This window comes from Haliotis asinina, chromosome 5 (genome assembly GCF_037392515.1).
Source record: "Haliotis asinina isolate JCU_RB_2024 chromosome 5, JCU_Hal_asi_v2, whole genome shotgun sequence".
Taxonomy (NCBI): Eukaryota; Metazoa; Mollusca; class Gastropoda; order Lepetellida; family Haliotidae; genus Haliotis; species Haliotis asinina.
The window spans coordinates 6,019,732-6,047,198 of record NC_090284.1 but is presented as its reverse complement, the minus strand read 5'-3'; the positions used below and the strand labels follow the sequence as shown (position 1 = coordinate 6,047,198).

The window sequence follows — 27,467 nt, the reverse complement described above, 5'->3', positions numbered from 1 at the left end:
ATCTTTAGGGAAAAATTGGATGGCATTTCAGAGTTCTAACGGAAACGATTCCAAGAAACAGGAAAATAATTCTAAATATAATGACAGTCATATGTCAGCAAGTTTAGAGCCATTTGTTTACAGATCAGCTGTATGTCATGTTTAAACCTCATGCATGATGTTGCAGATCCTCATCCAGTACATATACACATGACTTAAAGGTCATCTAATTATGCTTATCCCCAATTATTTCTAATACATCAGAAGATGGTTTGGGCTTCACGCAGATCTCAGTGTAACAGGGAGTAGTTATCCCACAGATGACATTCTTACTTTCTCAGAGACATGGACTGGAGTCATCAATCAGATGACATCCTTACCTTGTCAGGGTAGCAGAGCATGCAGTCATCCCTCAGGGGGAAACTTAGCACTATACTGTTGGTGGCAGTTTTATCTCCTCACTGTCAACATGGCTGTATGAAACTGAGAAAATAGTAAATCACAAAAACTTGTAAATAGCAAAAGGCACCACTTTAGGTTCTGATTGATATATCTACCAAGTTTTGCAGAAAAATATTGAACTGTTTTTGAGTTCTGCTCCTGAAACGAAGCCGACCCCACCATTAGACTAACACCAAAATGTTCCATGGGAAAACAAAAAAAAATAAAAATGCCCAAACTGTGTAAACAGCAAAAGGCACAACTATAGGTTGAGATTATTATCTCTATCAAGTTTGGTCTAAAAATATTGAACAGTTTCTGAGTTATGCTCTGGAAACAAAATGATTACAGACGGACGGACGGATGGACGGACAGACGAGGCGTCGACTACATCCTACCACATTACACGATGGTGGGATAAAAACTGAAACACTGAAATCAAATTTCAGATATATCTCACAAACTCCAAACTTGGTAACAGTGATATCTTGGCTTGACACTGACAGAAAAGATGCATTTCCCAGTTGCCACCATTTGCAGGATCAGCATCTGTGTTTATTTGTCCAGAGGATTAGCGCTAACCCAGTCTTCATTTCAGACAAAAATCCCACTCCAAATGGCTATCACCTGACTGGCTGACATTTCACCACCATTTTATCAAGCCTTCCCCCATGCTGCACAAGGGTTGTTTTAGATACCTAGGACATGTTTTAAGTTGACAGGAAACCTGTATGTAAACACTGGTAAATATTTTGATGGAACAGGTGCTATTTGCAAACAGATGTGGCAGGGACAACCTGGTCTACAAAGCATACAACATTTTTGCTGAGTTTCCTTCACTTTTATTTAGTTTCAACATTAACAATCATGACTAGAGGATGGAAATCTACTTAATCAGATCACTGGTAAATAGTTTCAGAGAGCAACAGAGCTGACAGTCTTACCTGTCTGTGACACAGATGTCGGGCTACAACAGCTACACAATTTACCATGGAAGTATGTTACATATGTCATGTTTGGGATTACACTCTCTTAGGAAAGTACAAATTCTAGTACCTTTTTGGGCGTCGAGTCCAATCCAAGATTCAAACTCGGCACCTTCAGAGTCAGGCATCTAATCGCCACCACATAAAGTCTGCCACCTAGCCTGCTGAGCCACCGCAACTACCACAAATTTGTGTGCTGGCAATTAGGTGCCTGATTCTGAGGGTGCGGTTTGAATCCTGGATCGGACTCAAGTTAATATGACCACTTTCTAAAATCACTGTGTAAATTACACTTTTGAAAATGAACATCACTGACCCCATCTACATACCCCCTGCCTACACACCCACCACTCTACATACCCCTTGCCTACACACCCATTCTTCTGCATACCTCCTGCCTACACACCCACCCCTCTACATACCCCCTCCACATACCCCCTCCCTACGCACCCGTCCTTCTACATACCTCCGGCCTACACACCCATCCTTCTACATACCTCCTACCCACCAAGCCACCCTCTACATACACCCTGCCTACACATCCATCCTTCTACATAACTCCTGCCTACACACCCATCCTTCTACATACCTCCTCCCTACCAAGCCACCCCTCTACATCCCCCCTGCCTACCAAGCCACCCTCTACATACCCCCTGCCTACACGCCCATCCTTCTACATACCACCTGCCCACACACCCATCATTCTACATACCACCTCCCTACCAAGCCACCCCTCTACATCCCCCCTGCCTACCAAGCCACCCTCTACATACCCCCTGCCTACACGCCCATCCTTCTACATACCACCTGCCCACACACCCATCATTCTACATACCACCTGCCCACACACCCATCATTCTACATACCTCCTCCCTACCAAGCCACCCCTCTACATCCCCCCTGCCTACCAAGCCACCCTCTACATACCCCCTGCCTACACGCCCATCCTTCTACATACCCCCTGCCTACACACCCATCCTTCTACATACCACCTGCCCACACACCCATCATTCTACATACCCCCTGCCTACACACCTATCCCTCTACACACCTCCTCCTTACCAAGCCACCCCTCTACATACCCCCTGCCTACCAAGCCACCCGTCTACATACCCCCTGCCTACACACCCACCCTTCTACATACCACCTGCCCACACACCTATCATTCTACATACCCCCTGCCTACACATTTATCCTTCTACACACCTCCTCCCTACTAAGCCACCCCTCTACATACCCCCTGCCTACCAAGCCACCCCTCTACATACCCCCTGCCTACCAAGCCATCCGTCTACATACCCCCTGCCTACCAAGCCATCCGTCTACATACCCCCTGCCTACCACGCCATCCGTCTACATACCCCCTGCCTACCAAGCCACCCTTCTACATACCTCCTCCCTACTAAGCCACCACTGTACACACCCCCTGCCTACTCCTTCAGCATTTACCCTAACAGTCCCCTCCCCTAAGGCATTCAACTCAAAAGAAACACTTCAAAGTAAACTGCTTCCAGAAGATCTAGAAGGTAGGTGATATATATGCCCTATATCTCTTCAAAGCCTAAACCAGCCTCCCACACTTCCCTTGTGCAGAACTATGATAACCACAGCCATAAGACCCAATGTCACTGAAGGCAGAGGAAAAAACATACAAGTATCTTAATTCCATCCTTGAGGCCTTACCCAGCTCTGAATAACTACTATGTTTATACCTTTGTTTCTCTAAACAATTTGAGGATATTTATGCGCCTATCACATTAAAGCTTCTTATCACTCTCAACTGATGGGGTAACTGACAAGACATAAACATACCCAAATGGCACCACTTTACCCCAGTCTATTTCTACACAAAGCCAGACACACATCTTTTTTTGTTTATTTATTTACTTTCTAATCAGAACCTCTGCGGAGGTTGCGTGACAATGTGAAATATGTGCTACAAGGCACAATTACATGTATCTTACAGGTGTTTCCAGTGTTGTGCAACTGGCAAACCTGTGTTTCTATTAATAGACATGAATCGTTCAGCAATATTTAACAATGTTTACAGAAGGATAATTTTCATATTTTCCAGGGTCAGAATGTTCTTTCTAAAGTACAGTTGATAGGAGTGTTAGGAGAATAGTACAAAATGTAAAGAATTGTTGGATGTCCATGCAAGAACAATATATGATCCTACAATAAATATACTAAATGTGAAAATGGATATTCATCTTATTTGGTCAATCTGCAAAACATGATACTTTTTATCGTATCATTTTCAATCATTTTTTATGGAATTACAAAAAGCCTTCTAGGTACAAATTACAAGTCAGTTTGATGAATAGTAAACATGTTTTATATCAAATATTCTCCACTGCAGATTTCAACATGGAATCAACTGAAGAATGGTTGAATACTGGACCATAGGCATAAGGTAACCATGGCAACTTCAACCAACAAACATGGACGACAGAGGTGAAGAGTCAAGGTAGGGTTTGCATGTTTGTTTTACTCTGGAAAGGATCGAACTGCAACAAAAGACCAAGAAAACAGGAAACTGGCTACAAACAAATTTGTTTCCTTTTACCACGAATACTGACCTTCCAAGGGGAATGAAAACAAAATTCCAAGCTGCTGAAGAGGATGGTCCCCATGGCCAGTATGTAAATGCATTTATACATTTCAGCTTCGTTGAAGATTTAAATTTGGACATATTTTTGCACTTAATAATTTCTACAAAAGGTTCACACTGTGATCTTTTTCCCATAACATAAACACAAACAGAGGTTAAATAAATGAATAAATACACCAACACAAACCATGTATCTTACTATTACAGAAGAAATTCTGGCAACAAGAAGACAAAAGCACTGTCACTGTTCATAAAAAAAAAAAAAAGCTTTACTGCTTGATTAGAAAATTAAAAGTAACAAAATCACTTCTAATGCATCTATTTCAGCTTAACCTGTTTTTTCAAACTATACACATTTACACTTACACAAGATGTGCAAGAAGTGAGCGAACTAAAAACACTGAAAATAACTTCAACACAGAACTGAAATACATTGTATCTGGCTAACCACCATGGCAATGGATGCCAAAATTGTCTTCTCCTACAAACACAAGTCTAACCTATCACCAGCTTTATGTATATTGATAAGATCTGACCTTTCAACCTGACACAAGGTAAAGACTAGCTCCTAAACATAAAAGTTGGAGATGTTTATTTCTGTAGATGTTCCAAGCATAACACATGTTCTTGACATGTCAAAAGATAAGTCATTTGAACAGACTTAAGCATATCCCAGTTATGTGTGCAATATGCCTCGGTGCAGGGAGGCACAGCATCATGTTTTCACAGTACTTTTTCAAGCTCCGAACCGGCATCTTCATAATGGCACTTCTTGACATAAACAAAACATCAGCACAGTGTACATATGTTTTACATGATCTCACAGACTACATCAACAAATACACTAACAGAAAAACAATCCACTTGCAAACTACTTTTTATACCTTAACACTTTACATTCACACAGGCCACAATAACTTGTGTAATATTTTGTGTAACACAGTTTTCATGAAACAGGAGATGATCTGCTTGGAAACAGACATCATCATGAACATAATCTGTCTACATGGCAACATAAACATAAAAAGAAATGGAATCAAAAACACAGCTGCCTTTTTCTGATCATAACTTACTTAAAATATATGTGAGCATATTTCAGAATTTAGAATATTTTTACACAGTACCACTACTTATGCTGACATCAATGATACAAAAATAATGATCATATGTACAGACTGCAATACTTGTACTCAAGTTTTGTTGTCAGAGTCAGTCTGTTAGTAGTAAATAAACAAATATCAACTTGTCAGTACCATAATGCAGAACTCTGTAGTTTGGATTGCTGTTCATGGTACATAATTGCAGTTTGTATCCTGAACATATGTTACAACTAATTAATATCATCCATACAATTGTCCAGCTAACAGATTGTTGATTACCTTAATAAATTCCATTCCATTCAACAAATCCCAAACTGGTTCCCGAATGTCAAACAATTTCACTGTGTGTCCCTTTTCTGCCAACTTCTTGCCAAGACTATAACCAGGATAGCCTCCACCTCCAGTAATGAAGTGAATCTCATCTGCCTTTCCTCCTGAACTGCGCGTTTTCATTGCCTGAAATAGATTTTACTTACTTAAACTGTTTAATAAATAAATAATAACATGACATATGACAATGACAGATATGGTGTTGTTTATGATCATGTTTGATAACAACTGATTCAACATGTTCAAATCAGACATTAAGTCAATACTATTCCCCATTCACTACTGCGTCATATGTTCAATATTCTAAATGGTTGCTACATCCTACATGTGAAAAGTCTTGAACAAGAGCTTGTCTTTAGGATTCCAGTTATCATCTAAAAATTAGTGACATGCGATAACTGAGATAACAAAGGAGGGTGTTCTTGAGTGTCCGTAAAACCCATAACGACGGGAAATGTTTATACATTTGAAGACAAAAGAAAGACTCATACCATCGTCAAAACGAGTGGAAACTACATGCAAATGAGAGTAAAAACATAGTTATTGGGGCATAGACATGACATAACGACTGTCGTGAGATAAATACCACAAAAACGTTGTATATCACAGTATGTAGTAGATGAACTTTCTTCGAACAGCTGATCACGCTTTCCCGCCAAAACAGGATCTTTGATGAATTCTGGTTGTCGCAATTGTAAATCTTCACGTGTCGCTCAAAATTTAGACTGGTTTGTTCATACAAATATAGCGTACACCCTAGTATATATCGCTTTTGTGGATATTTTATCATCATTATAACGACAGTTCTTTGATGCTGTCAAACCACGCATGAACAACAACCACAAATCGATCGATTTCTGCTTCCGCCATATTGCTCCATGGCAACAGACAACTGTAAAGATCATGGACGTGTGAAGATTGTTGTTTTGGTCTTAGAATCTCGTTATACCAGAGGACATCTGAGCTGGTGAGTATGATTTCTCTCTCACACGACCCTCACCGCGCTAGTCAAAGAATAAAATATGCATATACATTCGTTCATGCGATGAAAAGATGTAAACAATCCAGACATGTATAGTGGGTATAGTATTACTGATTATATTGAATGCAACTATGAATATTACAGTTGTTCTTTATGATACATATTTTAGGCCCTATAATTGTAACTATGAAGTGTTCAACATACAAAATAAATTTCATCCATCTTTTCCAAATCTTAAATAAATACTCTTGCCTATGCATACATAATAGGTGAATTTGATAGGATTACGTTTGCATCCTTTTATTGTGATATTCATCTTATTTTAATACATGCAACAGGTAAGCTGCAGCCATGTATGACAGGGCACCTCGCGATATAGTTCAAACCTTTGGGAGTACCCCTCATAATGTTGGGCCTGGATCGTATGATGCAGCTTCAGTTAGCAAAGCCAGATTGAAAGCAGGTATGTACTCAATATTAGACTGTTTGAATGGTTATCTGTCATAATGTTATTCTTCCATCTATATGGTGTAATATTTCATTATTCATTTATCTCAGATTGAAACTGAACCATACCTTAACCTATATATCTTAATTTCCGTTTTTATCAAAGTTTCCGTCAAAGCTGTGGTTTATATCAGCATATGTGTTTGTGCATGTATTTATGTGTGTGTTTAGTTTATTGGAGCTTAGTATTGGTCATGTCAATATTAAATTGTGTCCATCGTTTATACTATGTACTGGAAAGCAAGGATATAGAGTCCAGAAAATGATAGTTGCTCTTAACAATCAGTCTGAATGCAAATAATTTGCCTCCAGTTTTGTGTTTATAGTTGTGGTACTTATGATGAAAATAATTCAGTTATTTTTTTTAGATTTCAGTTGTTAAGTATCCATCAGAAAGTTGAAATACTCTCTCCTGCATACCCCCCCAATTGTTTGTTTTTGTTTTTATTACACATAAGTCAGTTAATTATATCAGGAGTAACATGAAACATCAACATGACCTTCTCATAATTCAGTGCCAATACTCTCTATAAATGCAATATTGCATTTGCAGTGAATTGTTGCTGTTCTTGAAACGAGGCTGTATTTGAATATTTGCAAGAACACAATTCTGTTGTTTTTCTTTATCTAAGTAAAACTATATGTTTAATATTCCAGATGGATATGCTCCTTTTTTATCCATGACTAGTCGAGAGACATTCCTCAATGTAACTGACCAGGTGGTGGCAGCTCCTGGGCCAGGCCATTATGATCCTGCCAAGCCACAAGATGCTGTTAAAGTGAGTTATCTCCCTTTGGCTATGTTTTACTGTGTACATGACGAGAACATCAGTATGTTAACTGCAATAATTGGCGAATGGATTTTATATTGTTGATACTGAGGCATTTCCTTAATTTCTAGCCTTTTATCCTTACTTATTTGACAGCATAATGATTTTAAAAAGCTCTGATACATCCAGTTCATTTTAGTTTCCTCCATGAATTTTCACTGTGAACATGACAAGAAGCAGGAGGAAACTTAAACAGAAATAAACCGTAGCTAGGGTTTATTTGTGTTAAAGTGTCTAAAACTTGTGAAAGATGTCTGAACAGTGATGCAAAACAAAGTTATGTCATTGGAATGTTCTATCAAACATAATTTAATAACATTTTTTTTTTCACTTTGTTAAACAAATTTGTCTACAAATAAAGGTGTGAAAAAAGGTTATTAGTGCATCCTTCAATGAGCAATATAGGTGATTTGACTGTACTGAATGTGTGTACTTTTCAGGGTGGACGCACATTAGCAAACAGATCCAAGCGGTTTAACCAACCCGAGAAAGATACTCCTGGTCCAGGGGCTTATCAGGTTGACATGGGAATAGAGTTCCGACACTCCAAGTCTGCACCTGAACTGCGATCTCAGGGAAAGGGAGCTGTAAGTTGCATTTCATGAAGTCTGTCACAAACTGCCCATTATTTCTGAATTTCAGTCACTGATTATTTTATGATTTAAATGGTTCTTTATCTAAACTATGACACAGTATGGCGAAAAGTACTTATTTGTTTCTGTCCCTAATAATTTTTTAATGAAATTGTTTAGTTGTTTGTTTTTTTATGTTATACATCATATCCTAAAACTGACTGTCCTCAATATTAGGGTTATGTAACTGAGGTATTGGGAAACAATAATTAGGGTATCAAATATGCCTCTAAACCCAGCTTACAACTTTTGATGTTTCATAAGTTTGGAAATATGTTTTCTTTTGCACTGTGGGTAAAAATGCCATCAGATAGCTTGTATGAGACAAAAGTGTTCAACTGGATTCCAGGTCTGTGCTTTGCTTGTCCACAGTGTTGATGTGAGGTCACCCTTTGACAGACTACTCTTCTGACTGTGATATACTGACAAGTGATCCCTATGTTAGTCTAACTCATCTTGGTTAGTCTAACTCATCTGGGGCAGTGGGGTTGGCTAGTGGTTGAAGCGTGTAATTCAATTCTCCACATGGGTATTTTGTGTGCAGCCCATTTCTGGTGTTCTCCATTGTGATATTGCTGGAATATTGATAAACTGAGAGTAAACTCACTCACTCACTCACTCACTCACTCACTCACTCACTCACTCACTCACTCACTCACTCACTCACTATATTTTGATAGGAGCATGGGTTTTCCCATATATAACAATAGTGTTCTTTGATCCTGCTATTTAGAACTGTTGAATAGGTAAATGTTTTTGATGTACACGTAACAATGTTTATTGACTCTGTAAAATTATGCAAAAGTATAATATACCTGACATGTATGCTTTGAGTTATACTTTTACATGTCAGCCTGTATGTATACCCATAAAAGGCAAATTTAAAGAAAAATACAGTCAACAGTCATCCCTCACAATAATGCACTTCGTGATACAGCGGATTCAGTTAAACTCCGGCTCCCATAAAAAAGTTGAACGGCGATCACACCCCTTCACGGAATCAAAAATAGCTCATCAACAAATCTACTGTTGCGCTCTTATAAATTATGTGAACTAGTGAAATTCAGTGCGGATGGCAACTGACAGAGTTTTTCGTACATATCCATTGTGTTTCAGTTGCTTAAAACAAGCAGGGTTTTCTCAATGATAATCGTACCAACATCGTAGCAGTAACTTATGAAAGACAAGACGTGCTATCAGTCGAGTTATGGTGCATGACGAGTACTTAAAATGTTTGCTGCGATGCAACACACCACGCTCTAGCGCGGTATAACACGGGTCATCCCTGAACATATGGTGTCAGAAACCACATTTGATTTGATTAAATTCAGTCCCAATTTTATTTATTAACTGTTGACAGAAACAACCGAAACACCGTAAGAGAATGGCATTATCTCAATCCATACACATACAACTTCCGCTCACCACATTCTTGAGGATCCGTCAGATTACAGTCTCGTAATCCATGGACTCCGAGACCCGCGTTATTTACTCATTGAAGTCAGTTTCAACAACTAAATGGCCAACATTTTTTTTTTTTACACTACCGCAGAGAGTCAGCGGTGACTTGTCAAACTGTCTCCTACATAAAATGTATCCAGACTGGAAATGGCCTGTGTTCCTTGTTATGTTAAACATGGTTGTAGAAAACATGCAGTATATACTAGCCAGATAGCAATGTAAAATAATCTAACTAAAAGTGCTTTATGGTTCAACTTCTTTATTATACAAGGTCACAACGTTTCAAGACCTTGTATAATAAGAAGTTGAAACATAAAGCACTTTTAGTTTGATTCCTCCAACTTCTAAATGCCTTTGAAACAACTTAAAATAATCTGGTACAATAACTGCTTAATATTCAAAATATTCTGATAATGGAATAGAAGTTCTTTGATGTAATATTATCGGATTGTTTTTACCTGAATCATCGGTACGTTGGACCAAAACATCTGTGCACAGCTGATCACTGTTTCCGGCTTAGTTGAATAACAGCAAAGACGTATATTCAAGTGAATATACATCACTGATAACAAGTAGCATAACAGGAACAACAATTAAATTATCATGTCTAGTGATTTTTGGTTGCAAGTTTCCCGTACATATATGTGTTTTCATTTTCAAAGTTTGTTTGTTTTCACCTTCAACTATGCGATATATTTTTGACTGGGCACAATTCACGAAATAGCAGTTTTATTATGTCCTTGGAAAATACGATCTTGTTTGGCCTTTGTTCCACATTATGTAATAGGTACTATAATGCGGATGTCTAATAACGCGGGGGTTCATCCGCGGACCCCAAAACCCGCGTTATGGCGAGGGGTGACTGTAATAATGATAATATTCTTTGATCTTATCTAGTTTCACATTATTTTCATAGTTTTGTGGTCCATGGCTATGGCAAGAAGTGGAGGTTCACACCAATTATGAAGTGTGAGCAGTAAGCCAGATGATTTGGCTCATGGCTGGTAGTATTTATTAATACATCACTGCAATCCTGAAAAAAAGTCAAGATATGCATATGTGGTTAGAATATATACAAGAACAACAGGGCCTGTGCTGAGTTTCTCCCTTAAGCTTGTAAGAAAACCTTCAATTTTACCTTCCACATCAATACGTCACATTGTGATATAACTATTAGTGACTGGAATATTGTTAAAAGTGGCGTTGAACCAACCCACTGGGCCATTCATGTGATCATGAACCAAACTACTACGAGCCCATTTGCAAAGCTGTGTTAGCATCAGAACTTTGGTAAGACTGTATTAAAGAGGTTGGATACTGCAAACCATATACAATAGAATGTGACAGTAGGAGCACAGATTTATGTCATGCGGTTATTTCCCTTTGGCTTCTATCATACTTCATGATATTTTGGCCACGCAGGAATTTGTCCTGAGGTATACCTGGGCAAGAACTATCTTCCCTCATTAAATTTTATTTGGGTGTGCCCTTTCACTTGGAGATAAAGTTGATACCATTTGGTAACATATTTGTTTAGTTTTGAATGTTATTCTACTGTGAATTTACTGTATAAATATTCATTTTAAAAAAACATCTTGTTCTTATAAACATAATTTTTCCCATTGATGAATCAGTATGGTGGTGTGTGGTCCTGTGCATGGACCTCAGGTCACAAATCAGCTGAAATTAAACACCATTGAGCTCCAACAGTTCTTGAATGGGTGATCACGCTGACAGCTTCACTCCTGAGACTTTCTAGGACTTTTGTCCTGCCCCTCCACCAAGCACATGTGATACATGTGGTCTTACCCCAGGCAAGTGAGTTGATTCAAAATTGCCTCTGTTCACCCAGCAGAAATGGGTACCTGGTGGGATAAGTCATGTGACTATAACCCTCTAGCACCTATCAGGCAGCTTAGGTAATGCGGGGTAATAATATTTCTGCTTTGACTGTTAACACTATAGCTATGAACATTCACCTTGTGAATGGAGTTTGGTGCAATATAAATGCACATATTATAATAGTTAACAATTTACTTTTATTGTCATATGACTTTTTACAGAAGGTGCCACAAGGGGACGCTACTTGTCAAACAAATGCTGTGGTGACTTACTGTTTTCACTACATAATTAGATTTGGGAGACATTTTTCTACACCTTCCTTAAGGTACAGAACATACAACAGCTGGGGCACTAAGTTAACTTTGTGAAACTAAATTAAACTTTTTGTCCACTTTCAGTTAATGACAAACAGAATCAAGTTCCACCGTAAACCAGAGGCGCCATCTATTCCCTATCCTGGGCAGGCTTATGGTTATGAGGAATTTGAGGATGGAACACTGAAGAAACAGGACCCTCCAAGCAGAGATCGTTCCCTTGGACCTGCATTCTATAATCCAGCTCATGTAGGTGAAGCAAGTCATTTTCATCCTTTCCCGACCTGGGTCCTTATTTCTCTGCTTTCTACTAATTGAGAACCATTAGATCAAACCAGTCATAGGGTAATGGCAGTGGCTACTCTATCATAGGACTGGGAGGTAATTAGACACCAGTGTCTAAGGATAAAATGTAGTCAGGTGTTTTGTGACAACCCTATAACTTGCATCAAATTATATTGACCTGAATTAACAGTCATTATATCCAATCCCTCAATTGTTTAGGAAAGTGTGTACAAGAACCTCACTTCTTCTTTTCGTTTGTTATGTATGAACATACTGTTAACAAACCACTGTCATTTTTCTCATCATTTCTCATCATTTAAATGTATCATTATTTTGTAGCTTCATTATTTTAGCATTTGGATTTTAAAAATTGTAATCAGTTATCATTAAGATTTCAAAGTAGTGCCGAGATCATTTTTAAAAATTCCTTTTTTAAATTTTTGTTTTTATCCAGAATTAAGAAAGTGCTGTATTTTAGGTCTCGTACCATTCATAAATTTGAAATGCTGCAAACAAAGACAATTATAAAACAACATACTTCTGAACAATTTTGTAAGAGGTCAATTTAGAGTTGTAATTTTAAGAATTTAAGTAATTTGTCTAAATTTGCTTCACATTGTCTGACATTTAATGGCAGCTACTTGGTCTAATTACTCAAATCTTGTTTTACGTCAAATTATTCCCAACCATTTATGCAATTAAAATATAACATGAAGGCAATATATCTGGTTTTCATGATTGATGCAAACTCGTCCAAGGTTGGACATAATCATTTGTTACTGGAACATTTTACTGCCTTAACAAACCAACTAAAAATGCAAATTCTTTACTAAAGTCCGTGCATCTGCTTGCAACGACTGAAGTGTGCTTTTTGGACAATGGCAGTTTTCAATAAAAATAATTAGTTTGTGGTAATTAAGATATTTGTAGCATGGCGATGTCACAGCCCTAATCTGCCTGGAAGAAAGCTGTGTCCTTGTTGTTATCAGCCTCAAGTTAAGCACCCACAGTAGCAGTATAAATCAAAATATCTGTAAGATTTCACAAAGACTGTGACATATTGTACAGATTGAGCAACTGATGGAGAGCATGGTAACGTTTGGTCCGAGAATTGTAATGAGCCTGAGATTTCTAATTATTAGGTCCTCTTCGATTGGTTTTAATCCAGTATTGTCCGTGTGTATGGTACATAAGGCTTATAGTCTCAAGTCTGCCCATTATCTTGGTCTTATGAATACTGCCCTTCCCCAAGGCAAGGCACAGCATAGCCATTTAGGTATCATATCATTAAACACTGTTAGACTCCTTGGCCAAGCTGGGCTGATTTTTTTACAGCAATGATAGCTTTTCAGCAATACCATCACATTGTTCATGGCTGCCTGGGCATACATAAAGCAAACCAAGAGGTGGCATGGATCTCAGGGACCTGGGCCGCAGCTCGCTGCCCCTCGGGTGTACCGACTCTACGTGACGGCAGGAAATCAATTATGTATAAGGTTATGAAAACTTTGTAGTGATTTGATGAAGCTAAATATGGGGAAAAATTATTCAACCTTCTAATGCTATCTTATTAGCTGAAATCTGTTTCGACATTAAAAGATTGAGATGGACAAAGATGGTGATGACCGGTTCAAAAGGGCGTTTCACTTCTGAAATTTAAGACATTTGTTTCTGCTGTGGATAGATTGTATTTCAAGTGACTTTAACACAATGACTAGTTGTAGGACATTAGTATTCAGGACCATAGGAAGTGACATGGTAACTGTGACCTTTATGGGATAGGATGTGACCTTTTAACAGATATCAAATAGTTTTATTGAGGAGGGTTAATCTGTTTGGATAGCATTTTAGAGTTTAACGGACTATTATCAAAGGTGCTGTGTAATGTCTTGTAGTGTTAGGATCACATTAGTACATATTTTGCATCATGAGTTATTCAAGAGATAGTGTCATAAATGATTGAAAGGACCCTTAAAACCAATTTTAATGTAATTGACTGGGGTTTTACCAAGGAACATAAATCTTCACAGTGCTAGTTAGTAATGTCATCGACATTAAGTTTCTTGGGAGGGAGTCCCAATTTGTCCTGTAGCAGCATGATGCATGTCCTTTCTACTCAATATGGCTGGGTGAGTTTCCTGTTCAACATTCAGAAGTCTTTTGTGGCGATGAATTGTCTTATTCTCATGTTGTCTGAGATTGTTTCATTGTCCCCTAAACAGTACAGCAAATTTGTTTTGACTATGAACTGAATGATGGTTTTGAAAACATTTTGCCATTGCAAATCTATGGTTCTAAGGTGCTAGGTGCAAGAATGTTACTATTTGATGATGAGTTGTTCATACTTTTTCATGCTGTCCATCATTTATTTAGATATGGTTGATTACTGAGAATGTGTTTCAAAAGTTACATGCATGGTAGATCTACTAATTAAGGCAGCCTTCACTCAGCAAACTAATGTTTGAAAACGCATGTTGTCAAGTCGAATTCCAGACGGTGGACATTCCAACAACTCACCGCCAACATCAATTTCAGAGTTGTCAATCTGTTGTCGAGAAATAAGATCAGTCTCTATCCTCACCAACTTTTCCATCAAATTTTCACTGTTGTCAAACTCAAATTTTATGTATGAAGTGATGTCCAACTGATGTTGTTCAGAAACAACCAAACGCAGTGAAAGACATTATCATGTGACCACACCAATAGAGACATATGGTGCTCAAACGACACAAAAGTTTGACAACATGTGCTTGAAAGTATGAGTTTGACAACCTTCAAAATTTTAACATGTGTTGTTAAACTTTTAGTTGTTCATGTGAAGGTCACTAAGAGGTCAGTGGCTTACATACAGCTGGTCCTATTGTATAAAGTGAGGAAGGGTTGATGAAAACATCATGTGTTATCTGTTTAGTGTTCTGTGTACATGTCTGTAGGAACTACGGTTTTATATTTGTCCCAAAGTAGCTGTTTTTTGTGCATGTGGAAGAAACAATGAGTCTTTGTGCCAAATGTATAAAGTTTATTTGCATCTCACTAAGAAACTACGTCTCCAAGGCAGGTGAATTCTGTATGCATGCATCTCCAAGGAGCTGGGTAGCTGTATGTGTTTCCAAGGAGCTGGGTATCTGTATGTGTCTCCAAGGATCTAGATATCTATCAAATTCTCCAAGGAGTTAGGTATCTGTGTGTATCTCTGAAGTGTCTATCTGTGTCTCCAAGGAGCTGGGTATCTGCCTGTGTCTCCATGGATCTAGGTATCTGATTCCTGAAATATATGTTTTGTATAGTGCTTGGTCTAGTGTTAAACTAACATACACAGGTGACCTGGGTAGATATACTGTGATATTCAGCCAGCCTGGAGTTTTTATACATGAACAGACCATACTTGGAATAAAACTATGACAAGACATTTACTTGTGAAATCTGTCAGTGCACAAGCCAGATTTAGAATGCAGAATTTATATCCTGGTATTTTCACAAGGTCGCAGATATAATGTTTTATTCATAATCCAAAATGTCAGTGTTGTCATGTTTGGCAGAAGAATATATTCAACAAGGAAATGTTGCATAGTTTTTCTACAGCCAGAGCAATATTTCCGTTAGTGCCAATTACCTGTCAACACACAAGTCACTGAGTTGATGTATAAAATAACAGGAATATGAACAAATGTCAGTCATTTCATTTGGACATGAAAACAAGTATAAAATACACAGTGAGCACAATGTTGAAACTTTATGAATATTTCACAAATGTTCACTACAAATGTGTTAGTGTTATCCATTGTTAACTGATGACAGAGAGCAATATTGTTCACACTCAAAAAATCATAAACGATACAAATTACAGATTTTTTGTCAGTGCTGACTAAAAATGTTACTGTTAATTGATAGCTGATTGTAAAGAGCATGCAGAGAGCATATTGTAGAAGACAAACCTTAAACTTTATGAATATTTTACCAATGTTGACTAAAAATGTGTCAGTGTTAATTGTTAGTTGATGACAGGGAACAAGCAGAGAGCAGGGGCTGAGGAGTGATAAAGAACATTGTAAAGTGTAGTCGATACACTGTCATATATTTTTTATTCTGCCTGTCAGTCGTTAGTGGGAAATTGTCTAATTATCACGTGAAGACGAGCTAGCCATCACACCTCTGTCAGCAAGAGACAATGTAGGGATGCAAGCTTTTATGAATACATTTGCATACTAATGAGAAAAGTCACGAAAAGTGGGAATGGATTTTGATGGGACAAAGGATTTAACCCTCTTGACAGACTAAGCAAATGACAGCCATTAGCGACACCCTCTTCCTCTGAGGATACATCTAACGCTTGTCGTTCATAATGCATATTTTATAATTATCTTTCCCACAGATTGCTCCTTTTGTTTTTTGGCTGCCACAACTCAAAACATGCAATGATGAGGTCACTGGCGTGATGAGGGGTTTTAATTTCAAGAAATCTGTGATTTAAGAAATTTAAAGTATTTAAATTTTATCACCAGCACGGACACAACCAGTCAGATTTTTTACATGACAAATATTGTTTATTCGAAATAACGTATTGTGACATATTAGCATGGTTAGGAAGGAATGTGCATATAACTGACAAAAATACGGAAACATTCATAGTTACTGAACCCTTTTAAACAAGCAAAAGTACATATTATGAATTATTTCATCATATCTGACGTGCCCTGAGTGTAGTGATCAGACTGAGAAGAATTTTTTCCTCCTGAATTCATGAAAATGCTGAATTTTCAGGCTTTTTGTTGGCTTTTAGCCTCAGTCCATATTTCTTCATTTAATTAATAATTGATAATCCTTTCAGGAGGTTGATAAAGATGGCTTGTGTAAAATGTCATTATCAGATGCTTGGTCTATAAGATAGCTTTTCAAACATGGATTATCTCAGCTTATGTTATGTAGGTTTGTGTATGAATATAACTAGGAGTTAAAATACAAACTAGACACTATCTATAATAACAGTAGTTGTGATGTTTTGTTTTAGGTGCCCTTGTAAAACACTCTATACTGAACATGATACAAAGTATATATAGGGCAGGAAGAGTGATTGCAAACATGGGAGAGATTAATGTGAGTGGTTTGATTCATAATGACTGGAGGATAATATCACAACAAGATGATAGACAGAGAAGTCTTGATGAAGAAGCCAGTTGAGATGTTAAAATATACATAGTCAAGGTGTAATTTGTAGTGTCGCTCCTCCATATAACAGATACATTGTGGACAAAGTTCTTCCTTCCCTCTGATTTGACAGAGGCAGAGGCTCTATAACCAGACACCAGAAATACAGCAAAATGGATAAGATGCAATCCACAGTTTATCTACTTTGTCACTTGTCATCTCCTGGAAAATGCCAGTCAAACTATAAACAATGCAGCCTGTTTCATCAGGGAGTTACAGGGAGTCAGAAGTGATTCCAAGTACAGACATACATTATTCATGTTTGTATTGCCACCTCAGTGATCCGTCAGTGCTGGACGTTAGTGACACACGTATGAAATGTCTTCACTGCATCTTCGAATAATTGGAACAGTTGTTAGTTTCAATTCACTTTTATCATTTTAGGTCATCCAGGCCCAAAGTACCATATTCTGTGAACTATTTCACATTTTAATATTTGTCCAGAAGCATTCAATGAAATGGACTGTGTCCTCCTTTCATGTTTGGAGAGAGCCATTTTCCATACCTTATTGTTCATAATGGCAATATACAGATGTCTCTGAGATCATCAACATAAACAGTGTAATTATCATCATATACTGTATCATTGTCATGGTAGAATGTGTGCTGGACCAGAGACCATATAATATACGAATCTACTACATGGTTTCTGATTAAATAGAATTGGTCACCACCACCCCATCCTCCAAGTAGCCTAGGGTTTTCTTCAGAGACAACCAAACCGGTTGATCAGCACTCTTGGTAGCGCTAGTTGATATGTTGATTTGGCATCATTGCATCCTTAAACAGTCTCTCCTGATGTCAATGAATAGTTTGTCTCATCCAGACTTCCCTCTGGAATATGTCTTATTCAGGTGATAAACACTTACTCACTTCTTAATGACATTTCTTCAGGCCCCCCAAATACAACTGAATATGAAAGAAAGACTTCTTCCAGTCTATTTATTACCAATGTTTCCTGTTGTTATTTGTTTTCAGGGTGATACAAAACCCACCTCACAGTACAAAGGGGTTCACTTTGGTAAACTCACCTCAAAGCGTGTGGAATTTGGTGGCAAAGGTGGGCCAGGCCCCGGAGAATATGAACCATATAAAGAAATCCAAAACAAAGCTGAAAACACCAACATCGCAGAGGAGGAGAGAAGTGTGCGTTATGAAGCAAAACTACCTCGGTATCATGAAGCCGTTGTTAAAGATGAGGAGAAAAAGGTAAACATTATTTTGATTGTGCACCGTAATTTATTTAATTTTAAATATTAAACAATTTAAAGTATATTCTAATGTACCCAATGTGTGAACCTGTGTACCTTGTTTTGTTAGATAGGTTCACACTCAGGGTATATTTGACTATGGACCCCAAAATATAACTTATCTGATTAATGTCTTGTTAGCTTGCCTTGGTCTCCATCCTGTGTATGGCTTCACAGAAAATTTATCCATTCCTTAGGTTGTATATTAATGTAAAATAAGATCATGGTCAATATTACTGCAGTATCAAAACAAATGATGAGAAAAGGTTTAATGAATACAGTAAACACTGTGATTGTTTGCTGTTTGTACATTGTTGTTTTGAAAGTTTCCATTAAACAGTGATAAATTTCTGCATATGAACTACACAAATTCATTTATTAAACCAAGTACATATGAGGTCATTAGAAAATTTTGAACAATGCCTTTATACCTTATGGCTGCAACGATTAAGTTTGATCGATCTGGTGAATCTGACACCTTAGTTTCAATTTTCAACAACCATCTTTATTTTCAATTTATATTTGAATATCTGTTTACATTATTTCCACACAGCGACAACATAATTTTTTACTCCACCTCAAGCAGTTTCGAGCACTGAAATAAAGTGAAACATGTTTGGTTGAAGCTGGACTGAGTATTCAATGAGATTTGTTGTTAGTGAGTGAGTGAGTGAGTTTAGTTTTATGCCACACTCAGCAATATTCCAGCTAAATGGCGACAGTTTGTAATAATTGAGTCTGGACCAGACAATCCAGTGACCAACAACATGAGCATCAATCTGTGTAATCAGGAACAGATGACATGTGTCAACCAAGTCAGCAAGTCTGACCACCCGATCATGTTAGTCGCCTCTTACGACAAGCATGGTCACCTTTTATGGCAAATTGTTGTTAGTAGACAATGGATTTCATGATAAAAAAGCTGACTCTGACAATTAAAAGAAATCTGATGTTTTTACTTGTATGAAGAATTGAATTGAAAATGAATCGAGGGTCCAATATTAAAAAATCAAACTGAGGTCTTATTTATGAAGAGTCTGTCCATTGTGACTGATACCAGTCACAAGCATGTAGATGAATCTGGGCCCTTGACCTTTAGCCTTCTGGTATATCATGTGCAGAGGGAAGGGCCACATGACTGACATTGTTTTTTTGTGTTGTATTATGGTCAGATTAGTCACAAATACACCAAGACACAAACATATCAACCTTTAAATAGTTAAAATATATAATTTATTTTGTAACATTTGTGTAAAATGTAAAACTGAATATGTACTGCTTCAGTCAACAGCACAGACATTAACATGAAATATGACTTCTAACTCCATTTAGCATCTAAACACACCTGGGAAACATTTTGAAAATACCCAGTGGCTGGGATCACCAACTTAGTCAGTACAAAGGCATTTTAATCTGTAGCATAAAATTTATAGGGTCAAAAGCATGAACCATCATAAACAAACAGCAACTTGAAATAGCTATCTGCACTTACCAGATAAAGGTTAATCCACCCCCTCCTTGAGAGAAGTGTTTATGTGCATGGGGCAGATCCCTTCTGTTTAACATGTTATTTTGCTGCTGTGTCTCCTTATTCTATCATCTCATCCCCCCAGGTTCCACAGGAATCTTTAAAAGTCATTCATCTACCCTCAAATACAAGATGTAGACCCTATAGCCCTGAATTTTTGTTTTGATTCTACACTTGTGTAAATATTTAAAAATTATTGTGTATATTTCTGCAAAAATACTTACATGAAATAATTATGAAGTCAATTTAGTTGTTTATTTCAGTATATGTGTTTATAAACTTCGATTTCCATACAGCCATCAAATTCTGTGATATCTTTCCTGACATGGGACCAAAAATGTGTATATTTCTTTTAAATATATTCTGATTTCGCCAAGGGATGCATGTTTCTGTTATAATAAACTGGCAGTCCTGAGCCTAAATAATCTAATTCTTCTCTACAAGATGCATCCATGGATAAGATGGAATCGGTACCGTCTTATAAGTATCTTCAAGGTGTATATTTTTTCTGAAATAAATCCACATACATGATGAGGCCATTTATGGCCATCGCCCTTTTAGTCATAATAAACATCACCAGCATCACACATGGAAGCAATTGTGTGTATTTATGTTCATTCAAACAAAAACACTTAAAGACAAAATTAAGTTATGGGCACATAGGCAATGTGTGTTGAAAACAACTGGACTTAAACATGATGATGTTTTGAAGTGATTTTAAGAGCCTCCTAGTACAATGAATTGGATTCCTCATATAGATTGAACTTAACTCGTAATATATATAAACAGTATTGCTAATTAAAATGTAATTAAGATGGAATACATTTAATCATTTGTGAAGATCCTTGAGTTTTTGTTCCTGTTCCTCTCTAGAAGTGTTCTTATAGTAAAATATACTGTTCGATGTTTTGTTCACATGATGGGTTTTATTCCAACTGCCTTCATGCGACAGTGCACATAGCCTTTGTCTACAGAGCAGACGGTCCATGTTTTCATCCCTAGCCATGTCATTCCAAAGTTTGTTTCATTGTCTTCCGTGTCTATCTCCTCTTTTACAAGCTTCATGGAATGATATTTTTCTGGGTTCAAGTTTCATTTTATTTTCGTTTTTTCCCCAACTTTCACAAATGTTTTCTTTACTGAAGATGGTTATTGGTGTGAGCAAATGGTAATATATTAGGAGGAGGGGAGACCAGTGCCAGAGAGAGGAGATGCCAGTTTCTATGACAAATGTAGGAGGTGTAGGTTCCCAGTTCTGTACTTTCAAGTCATGTTTTTTTTATATATTTGAACATTGTTTTGTCTCGGCACACTTGCACAAAGCAATCTTAGTGTTATGATCACTGGGAAGTGGTTGTGGTGTCATTAACAAATGTTATAATTACTGACCAGTCGCTACATGTCTAGATCCAACTGAAACATTGCAGCTCTGTCTGCTAACTTTATGGGTTCTATCCATGGACTGATTACCATACCACTAATCTTGTGAAAACAACATTTCCATTAGACAGTTAATGACAAATCAATTTCCTTTCTGATATTTGCATTTATGACCTAGGTGAAATGTACATCTAATTACACATTTTATGCAAAATATATTTAACTTGAGATTTACAACCAAGATAACTTGATTTGTCCCAAATTTATCTTAAATATTCCACTATGTGTCAGAATAACTAGTTTGATGTTAGAAGATGAAATTTATGTCTACACCCCGATAGTGGGCTGGCACTGTAAAGACTTGACTGAAGCTGCAGTCGCAGGCATAAGAAACCTAGACCTAGGCACTTGTGTCTGGAGGAGTTGCATCCATAATTAGATCATAATTTTCAGATTAGTTGTCAGGAATGTATGAGTCACAATTTACACGATTAAGTCTCTCTTTCATTGTGCTTCTTACACTCTTTGAAGACCATGAAGTGATGTGAAGCCACTCAAAAGACTCCCAGCATAATTTGCGGGAATCAAGTCCCTGACATGTTGGTATCCAAATGTGTAATCCCCATATTCTGGCAATGTGCACTCATTCCAAGAGGAACATTTGTCAGATCTTGGTGCCAACTGTTCGTCATAACAGTAGTATCAAGATTTTCTGATAATTTGTTCATTTCTGACAGCCAGAAATATTTCCAATTATAAATAACATTGGCTAGAGCCATCCAACTGATATACTGGTACAAATGAAGAAAAAATGCTTAAACCTAGAAGATGATTTCATCCACCAGAGTGGAAAGTTTAGATAGGACTGAAACATTAATCAGTCTTGACTAACAAGCTCAGCGTCTGCTGACAATTAGGACAGAATGCGATGGACGTCTGACATTGTATCACCATGTCCTTTATTGTAGTTTACCAAATTAATTTGCAGATTTTATAATGCTGATAATTGAAATGGTGAATCAGTCTTGTCAGAAATGTACTTGTGTATTTTTTTAAATGTAGATTTTTGTCAGAATTTCTGGACAGCCCAAGGCAAATCTCATTTCCAACAAATTGTTTGATGTGTTTATTATGGAATCCATTACACTGTGATATACAAGAGGTTAAAAGCATAGTTGTATGGCCTGCCATGGAAGTCAGGGTTAGATTTAAGGGAAATAAACAGCTGATAAAAAGTCAATGACGCTTTGCCATTTTGGCAGTATGTTATATATTTTGACACTCTGTTATCAACAAATGTTCATTGCAGGGGACATGCTCTATTTCTTATCAAATTTCACCATAATATTTACATTGAACTCTACATTTTGAAACAAGGTCACTGTGTGTGGTTATGTTACCATGGATACATTCAATGATAAGGCACTCATCAAAATCCTCCAGGGGAATATGTCACATTATGAAATTTAATAATAAATCTACAACAGTTTCCAGAGTTTGTAATACATGTGCAAACATGACCAACATGTTTGTCTATGAAATCAGCGTCCAGCTGTTCAGGATGAAAACAGTGATGTGGGCATTGTGGATGTGTAGATTATATGTGAATGTTGGGTCGTGTCATTGAGTTTATAAAACTTCACCATTTATTTTTCCTGGCTATTTAAGAACAGGGGGTTATTGTTAGCTAGTTGTTTTTTCTTCTGTTGGTGAAATATGGTTTCAATTATCACCTATGAGCATGGGACCAGTCTAGAGTGTAGAACTGGGTTTTTCTCACAGTTTCTCCTCATCAACTTTATATACCCCCTGGCAATACTTTATCATGGCGCATTCACATGACCATAAATAAACACACGAAGGAGAGGCCGACACAAAAATCATAAGTTTTCCTCTCAGATAATTCGTCATAGTGCTCATTTAGAAGTAATATCACTTTGATTTAGGGTGAAGCACTGTGAGAGCTATCATTTTATAGTTCAAGCTCTAGTAATAAATCCCCAATTATGACATCCATATAACATGCTGTAGAAAACTGCACGCTAATTATTCAAGCAGCCTGGCACATAAGTGGTAAATGATATACGAGAAGTGTTTGGATTTTTATTTGAAATCACAGTTTGAAATAAAATTGAAAATGTTGCTATGAGGGAAAAACAAATTGAATCCCATCTGCATGTGGACATTTGGACAATATTTGTTTTTAGTGGCATTTGTGTTAGAAACAGAGCTGCCCCTGCTGTGCAGAACAATTATACCCCTTTGAAAATGTACAATCAAATTTAGCGTGCTATAAACATTGTTTCACTCTCATGCTATTAGCATATCAATTTACATTAATGAATAAGGGCGTTACTATCAATAGCACTAAATGTCAGAATCTTTAATGCTTTTATAACACTTTAGATACTTGATGTTATTGCCTATTTAGTTCATTTGTACATAATGCTTTCATTCTTTTATTTTGCAACAAACATTTGTTTTACCTCCAGGGAATACCAGGTCCAGGGAAATATGAGATAAAAGGTCAGTTTGAAATACCACAACCGAAGATTAACACTGATGGAATTGAAGTGGAACATCCGCCATTTATGTCCCAGTCAAAGGTTGGTACAACCGGTGTCTCTACATACAATCATGGTTGCTTGGTAGTGATAACATGGAGATAGTCAAACATGACAGAAAATATCTATTTCTTCATTTTAGAGATTTCAACCACTCAAAACAATCACGCCAGCTCCAGGTGTGTACAACGACCCAAGGTCTGCCTTGGATTCTCTAAAACGTGTGACCGGCCTGAAGAGGAGCCCATTTGGCCAGACATCTGTCCGTTTCAACACTGAAGGACCAGTGAAGAAGACACCAGGTAAAATCCCTCAAATTGGATCTTATGCTTGTAGGGCAAGAGTTGTCTCCCTTTGTTTGTAAGTCTTGACAATGATAGTCAAGATGGTTAGTGTTGTACAGAAGAAAGAGTTTTTCCAGATGGACCTGAGCATTTCTTTGGAAGTCATAACATGATCAGTTTTCATTTACTACAAACGATAAGTGCCCCAAAAAATACACTGAAAATGTAAACTGGGTAAAAATAACTCAATGGTGAAGCATTTTGATGTTAAAATGAAACAATACTAACTTTGAATATTGAAAAGTATGGAAGTTTTATGTAAGATTCACTCAGAAGATAAACATAGTGTATTTTAAGATTTGGTGGTGTCATGTTCCAATTACAAATTTCAGTCATCTTCAGCATTACATGCAAATCTCCAAACTCTCCATACATTGCAAGTTTCTAACAGATATAATTTGCTGTAATGCCACCATAATACTATAACACTGTGCAGGACTGATTGCATTTGTATGCTGCCATGACAAGTGAATTCACAATGTTGCCAGTTCCAGAGACAAAGCATCTACATGAAAGCCTTTTTGATAATTATTAATTAAAAGCATTGTATGACTGGTACAGAAATCGTATCACTATGCCATTTTCCAATTTGTGATATATGACATATCAAGAATATGTAGTGAATATTCCTGGAGATTTCCAGGCTTAGAGACCCATTAACTGACACATTTCAGCCAATCAAACGGCAGCATCCTCTCCTATTAATTTTCCACTATTGTTGATCAGTTGTGAGGTAAATACCAGTTATAATTCTCTTTGTGGGGATGAAGAAAGGGTTATGAACATCACCAGTGTTACAGTGATGCCATGTCCAATCTCCTGGTTTACCATAACCAGTCAGTTCATGAAGTAGGATATTACCACTAGATGATTTACATTAGACAGTGTCATAAATTATGTTTGTTGGGAAGTTGTTTAACAAATGTGTATGGGAAGTTAATGCATGCACATATGAAATCTGAGCTGCCCAAACAGTTGTTCTCTGCTAACAAACAAGAACAGCAGTAATAAATCAAACATTACTGGCTAGATGTGGAGCAGAGCAACATTTAGATCCAGCCATGGTACAAGGACTCTGCTGTGTTGACAGCTACTGTTCACTTGGTATAAATCTTTCGCTATTAATGTATCCTCTCATTATTTATTTCAAGGGGATAGATTTCGTGGATAATGTGCATGATAGCCAAGTACAAATCAGTAAATGTCGCTATAGATTTCAAACACAGATTCAGAACTATTTCTGTACATGTACAGGTGCAGGGAAATAGATGTGGATCTATGTTGCTTGTGGATGTTAGTTTGGACAGTGAGGTGTGTGTTTGTTTTATTCAACATTTTAACATCATATTTTATTAAATAAAGTTTTATTTTATTACTGCTTATTATCCAGATAAATGTATATATTATTTCCATTGGTAGGATTACCCGATCTATATGAGATATATTTCCACATTGTAATTTGAAATAGCAGCTTCTTAGCTAAAGCTCAAACCCAGTCTAGAATGTAAAATTTGTAATTGTAGGTCCTGGAGCATACAACATCAGTGGTATGGGTGCTGAGAGTATGAGGAAGGCCTATCTGGAGAGTACGCGTCGAGGGGTGTTCGGGACCACATCCACCAGAATCCAGGCCATTGCCAAGAAGGACGAGGTGGAAAAACCTGGTCCTGCCCACTACCAGATGAAAGAAAAACCATTCCAGAGTCGCTACCAACAACTATCGTCAAACTTCGCCTCTGTTACCTCACGACTAACTGAAGCTCAGGCAGCAGTCAAGGTAAGATTTTTTTTTTTTTTGAAAGATTCATTTTCTTATGTTTTTTTTTCTCTTTTAAAATTAGTTGTCAGCTGACTTGATCTACTGCTTAATCTCAAGGAAATGCGGCTTTCAAAATGGAGGATGAGTATTTTGTTGCTGTGTACAGATGTTAATGCAATGCATGTGGCGTAAATGCATGTGCAAGTCATGCATTTTGACTCATGTCCCAGAGTTGATGAAATTTATTTTTCCCTGCCAGACAATAGTTCTGACAGAAATTCAACTATTGCCAGACCTGCTGTTCTTCTTTCTGTACAACTGGAATTTTTCCTAATGTCTGAACTTAACCCTGCCATGAAAACGGTTTAATGTGACACTCAATTTTGGCAAAGTTTCTGAAAAATAGTCCCAGCTTGTGAGTTCTTGGGTATCAGACAATACAGCTGGGAAGAAGTTGAGATTCATCAGACCTTCTGATGTTCCCCTTTCCCAGTCAGAAGGTTTTCCTCATTTCTTAGTGCCCCTCATCTCCTCGATGAACAGTCTATTTATGAGGTAGGCCCATGCAGCTTTTTCTCTACCTGCTTAACCAATTATAGGGTCTGATTTTAAACACTGAACTTAACAATATGAATCCCCATATTTGAGGCTGAGGTATCCCAGTGGAGGTATCAAAGTGTACATGATACAGACCAAGGACCCCCGTCATCGATGGACCGATGTATTTATGGTAAACAGTTTTATTTTTATAAACTTCAAGTTTGGAGCTTCACAGCAAGGAAGCTTTAAAGTTGTGTTTTTTCTGTTTAGAAGTAGAAAGTTTTTACAAGTAGGAGTATCACCTTTCACATGAAAGTGCAAGGCATGGCCTTTCACATGTTGGCCTGCATGTTAGCATTCAGTTTGTCAAGATCTTTGATAATCTGACTTTTGAAAGGTTAATGCTAAACATTTGGTCATAGGTAGACAAATTCAGACATCATTTTCTCAGATAAATATGTTGACACCATGAAATGTGTTTTGAAACAAAGCAAAAGCAGAAGATATTTGATTGCCATGGAAACTGTGGAAATGGTGTGAATGTATGACATATGTGTCCCCAGTATTGTGACAGATAAGAAGGGGGAGTGGCAG

General features: G+C 37.3%; 3 protein-coding genes across 3 annotated transcripts in view; 2 read left to right on the top strand and 1 right to left on the bottom strand.

Moving 5' to 3' along the window:
- The window catches only part of LOC137283505 (short-chain dehydrogenase/reductase family 42E member 1-like), a 268,204-nt gene extending 262,080 nt beyond the window's left edge, over positions 1-6,124 (bottom strand). The window contains exons 1-2 of the mRNA XM_067815044.1: positions 6,037-6,124; positions 5,400-5,576 (exon numbers count right to left, since the gene is read on the bottom strand). Coding sequence (XP_067671145.1) covers positions 5,400-5,573 — 174 coding nt within the window. The 5' untranslated portion in view covers positions 5,574-5,576; positions 6,037-6,124. The remainder of the gene's footprint in view (positions 1-5,399; positions 5,577-6,036) is intronic.
- LOC137283503 (netrin receptor UNC5C-like) overlaps positions 1-27,467 on the top strand; it is a 352,179-nt gene that overhangs the window by 79,101 nt on the left and 245,611 nt on the right. The window contains exon 3 of the mRNA XM_067815037.1: positions 3,769-3,876. The gene's annotated coding sequence lies outside the window, so the exon portion shown is untranslated. The remainder of the gene's footprint in view (positions 1-3,768; positions 3,877-27,467) is intronic.
- The window catches only part of LOC137283447 (sperm-tail PG-rich repeat-containing protein 2-like), an 87,548-nt gene continuing 66,391 nt past the window's right edge, over positions 6,311-27,467 (top strand). The window contains exons 1-9 of the mRNA XM_067814945.1: positions 6,311-6,417; positions 6,771-6,895; positions 7,597-7,718; positions 8,210-8,356; positions 12,103-12,267; positions 18,487-18,717; positions 24,159-24,272; positions 24,373-24,532; positions 26,098-26,351. Coding sequence (XP_067671046.1) covers positions 6,784-6,895; positions 7,597-7,718; positions 8,210-8,356; positions 12,103-12,267; positions 18,487-18,717; positions 24,159-24,272; positions 24,373-24,532; positions 26,098-26,351 — 1,305 coding nt within the window. The 5' untranslated portion in view covers positions 6,311-6,417; positions 6,771-6,783. The remainder of the gene's footprint in view (positions 6,418-6,770; positions 6,896-7,596; positions 7,719-8,209; positions 8,357-12,102; positions 12,268-18,486; positions 18,718-24,158; positions 24,273-24,372; positions 24,533-26,097; positions 26,352-27,467) is intronic.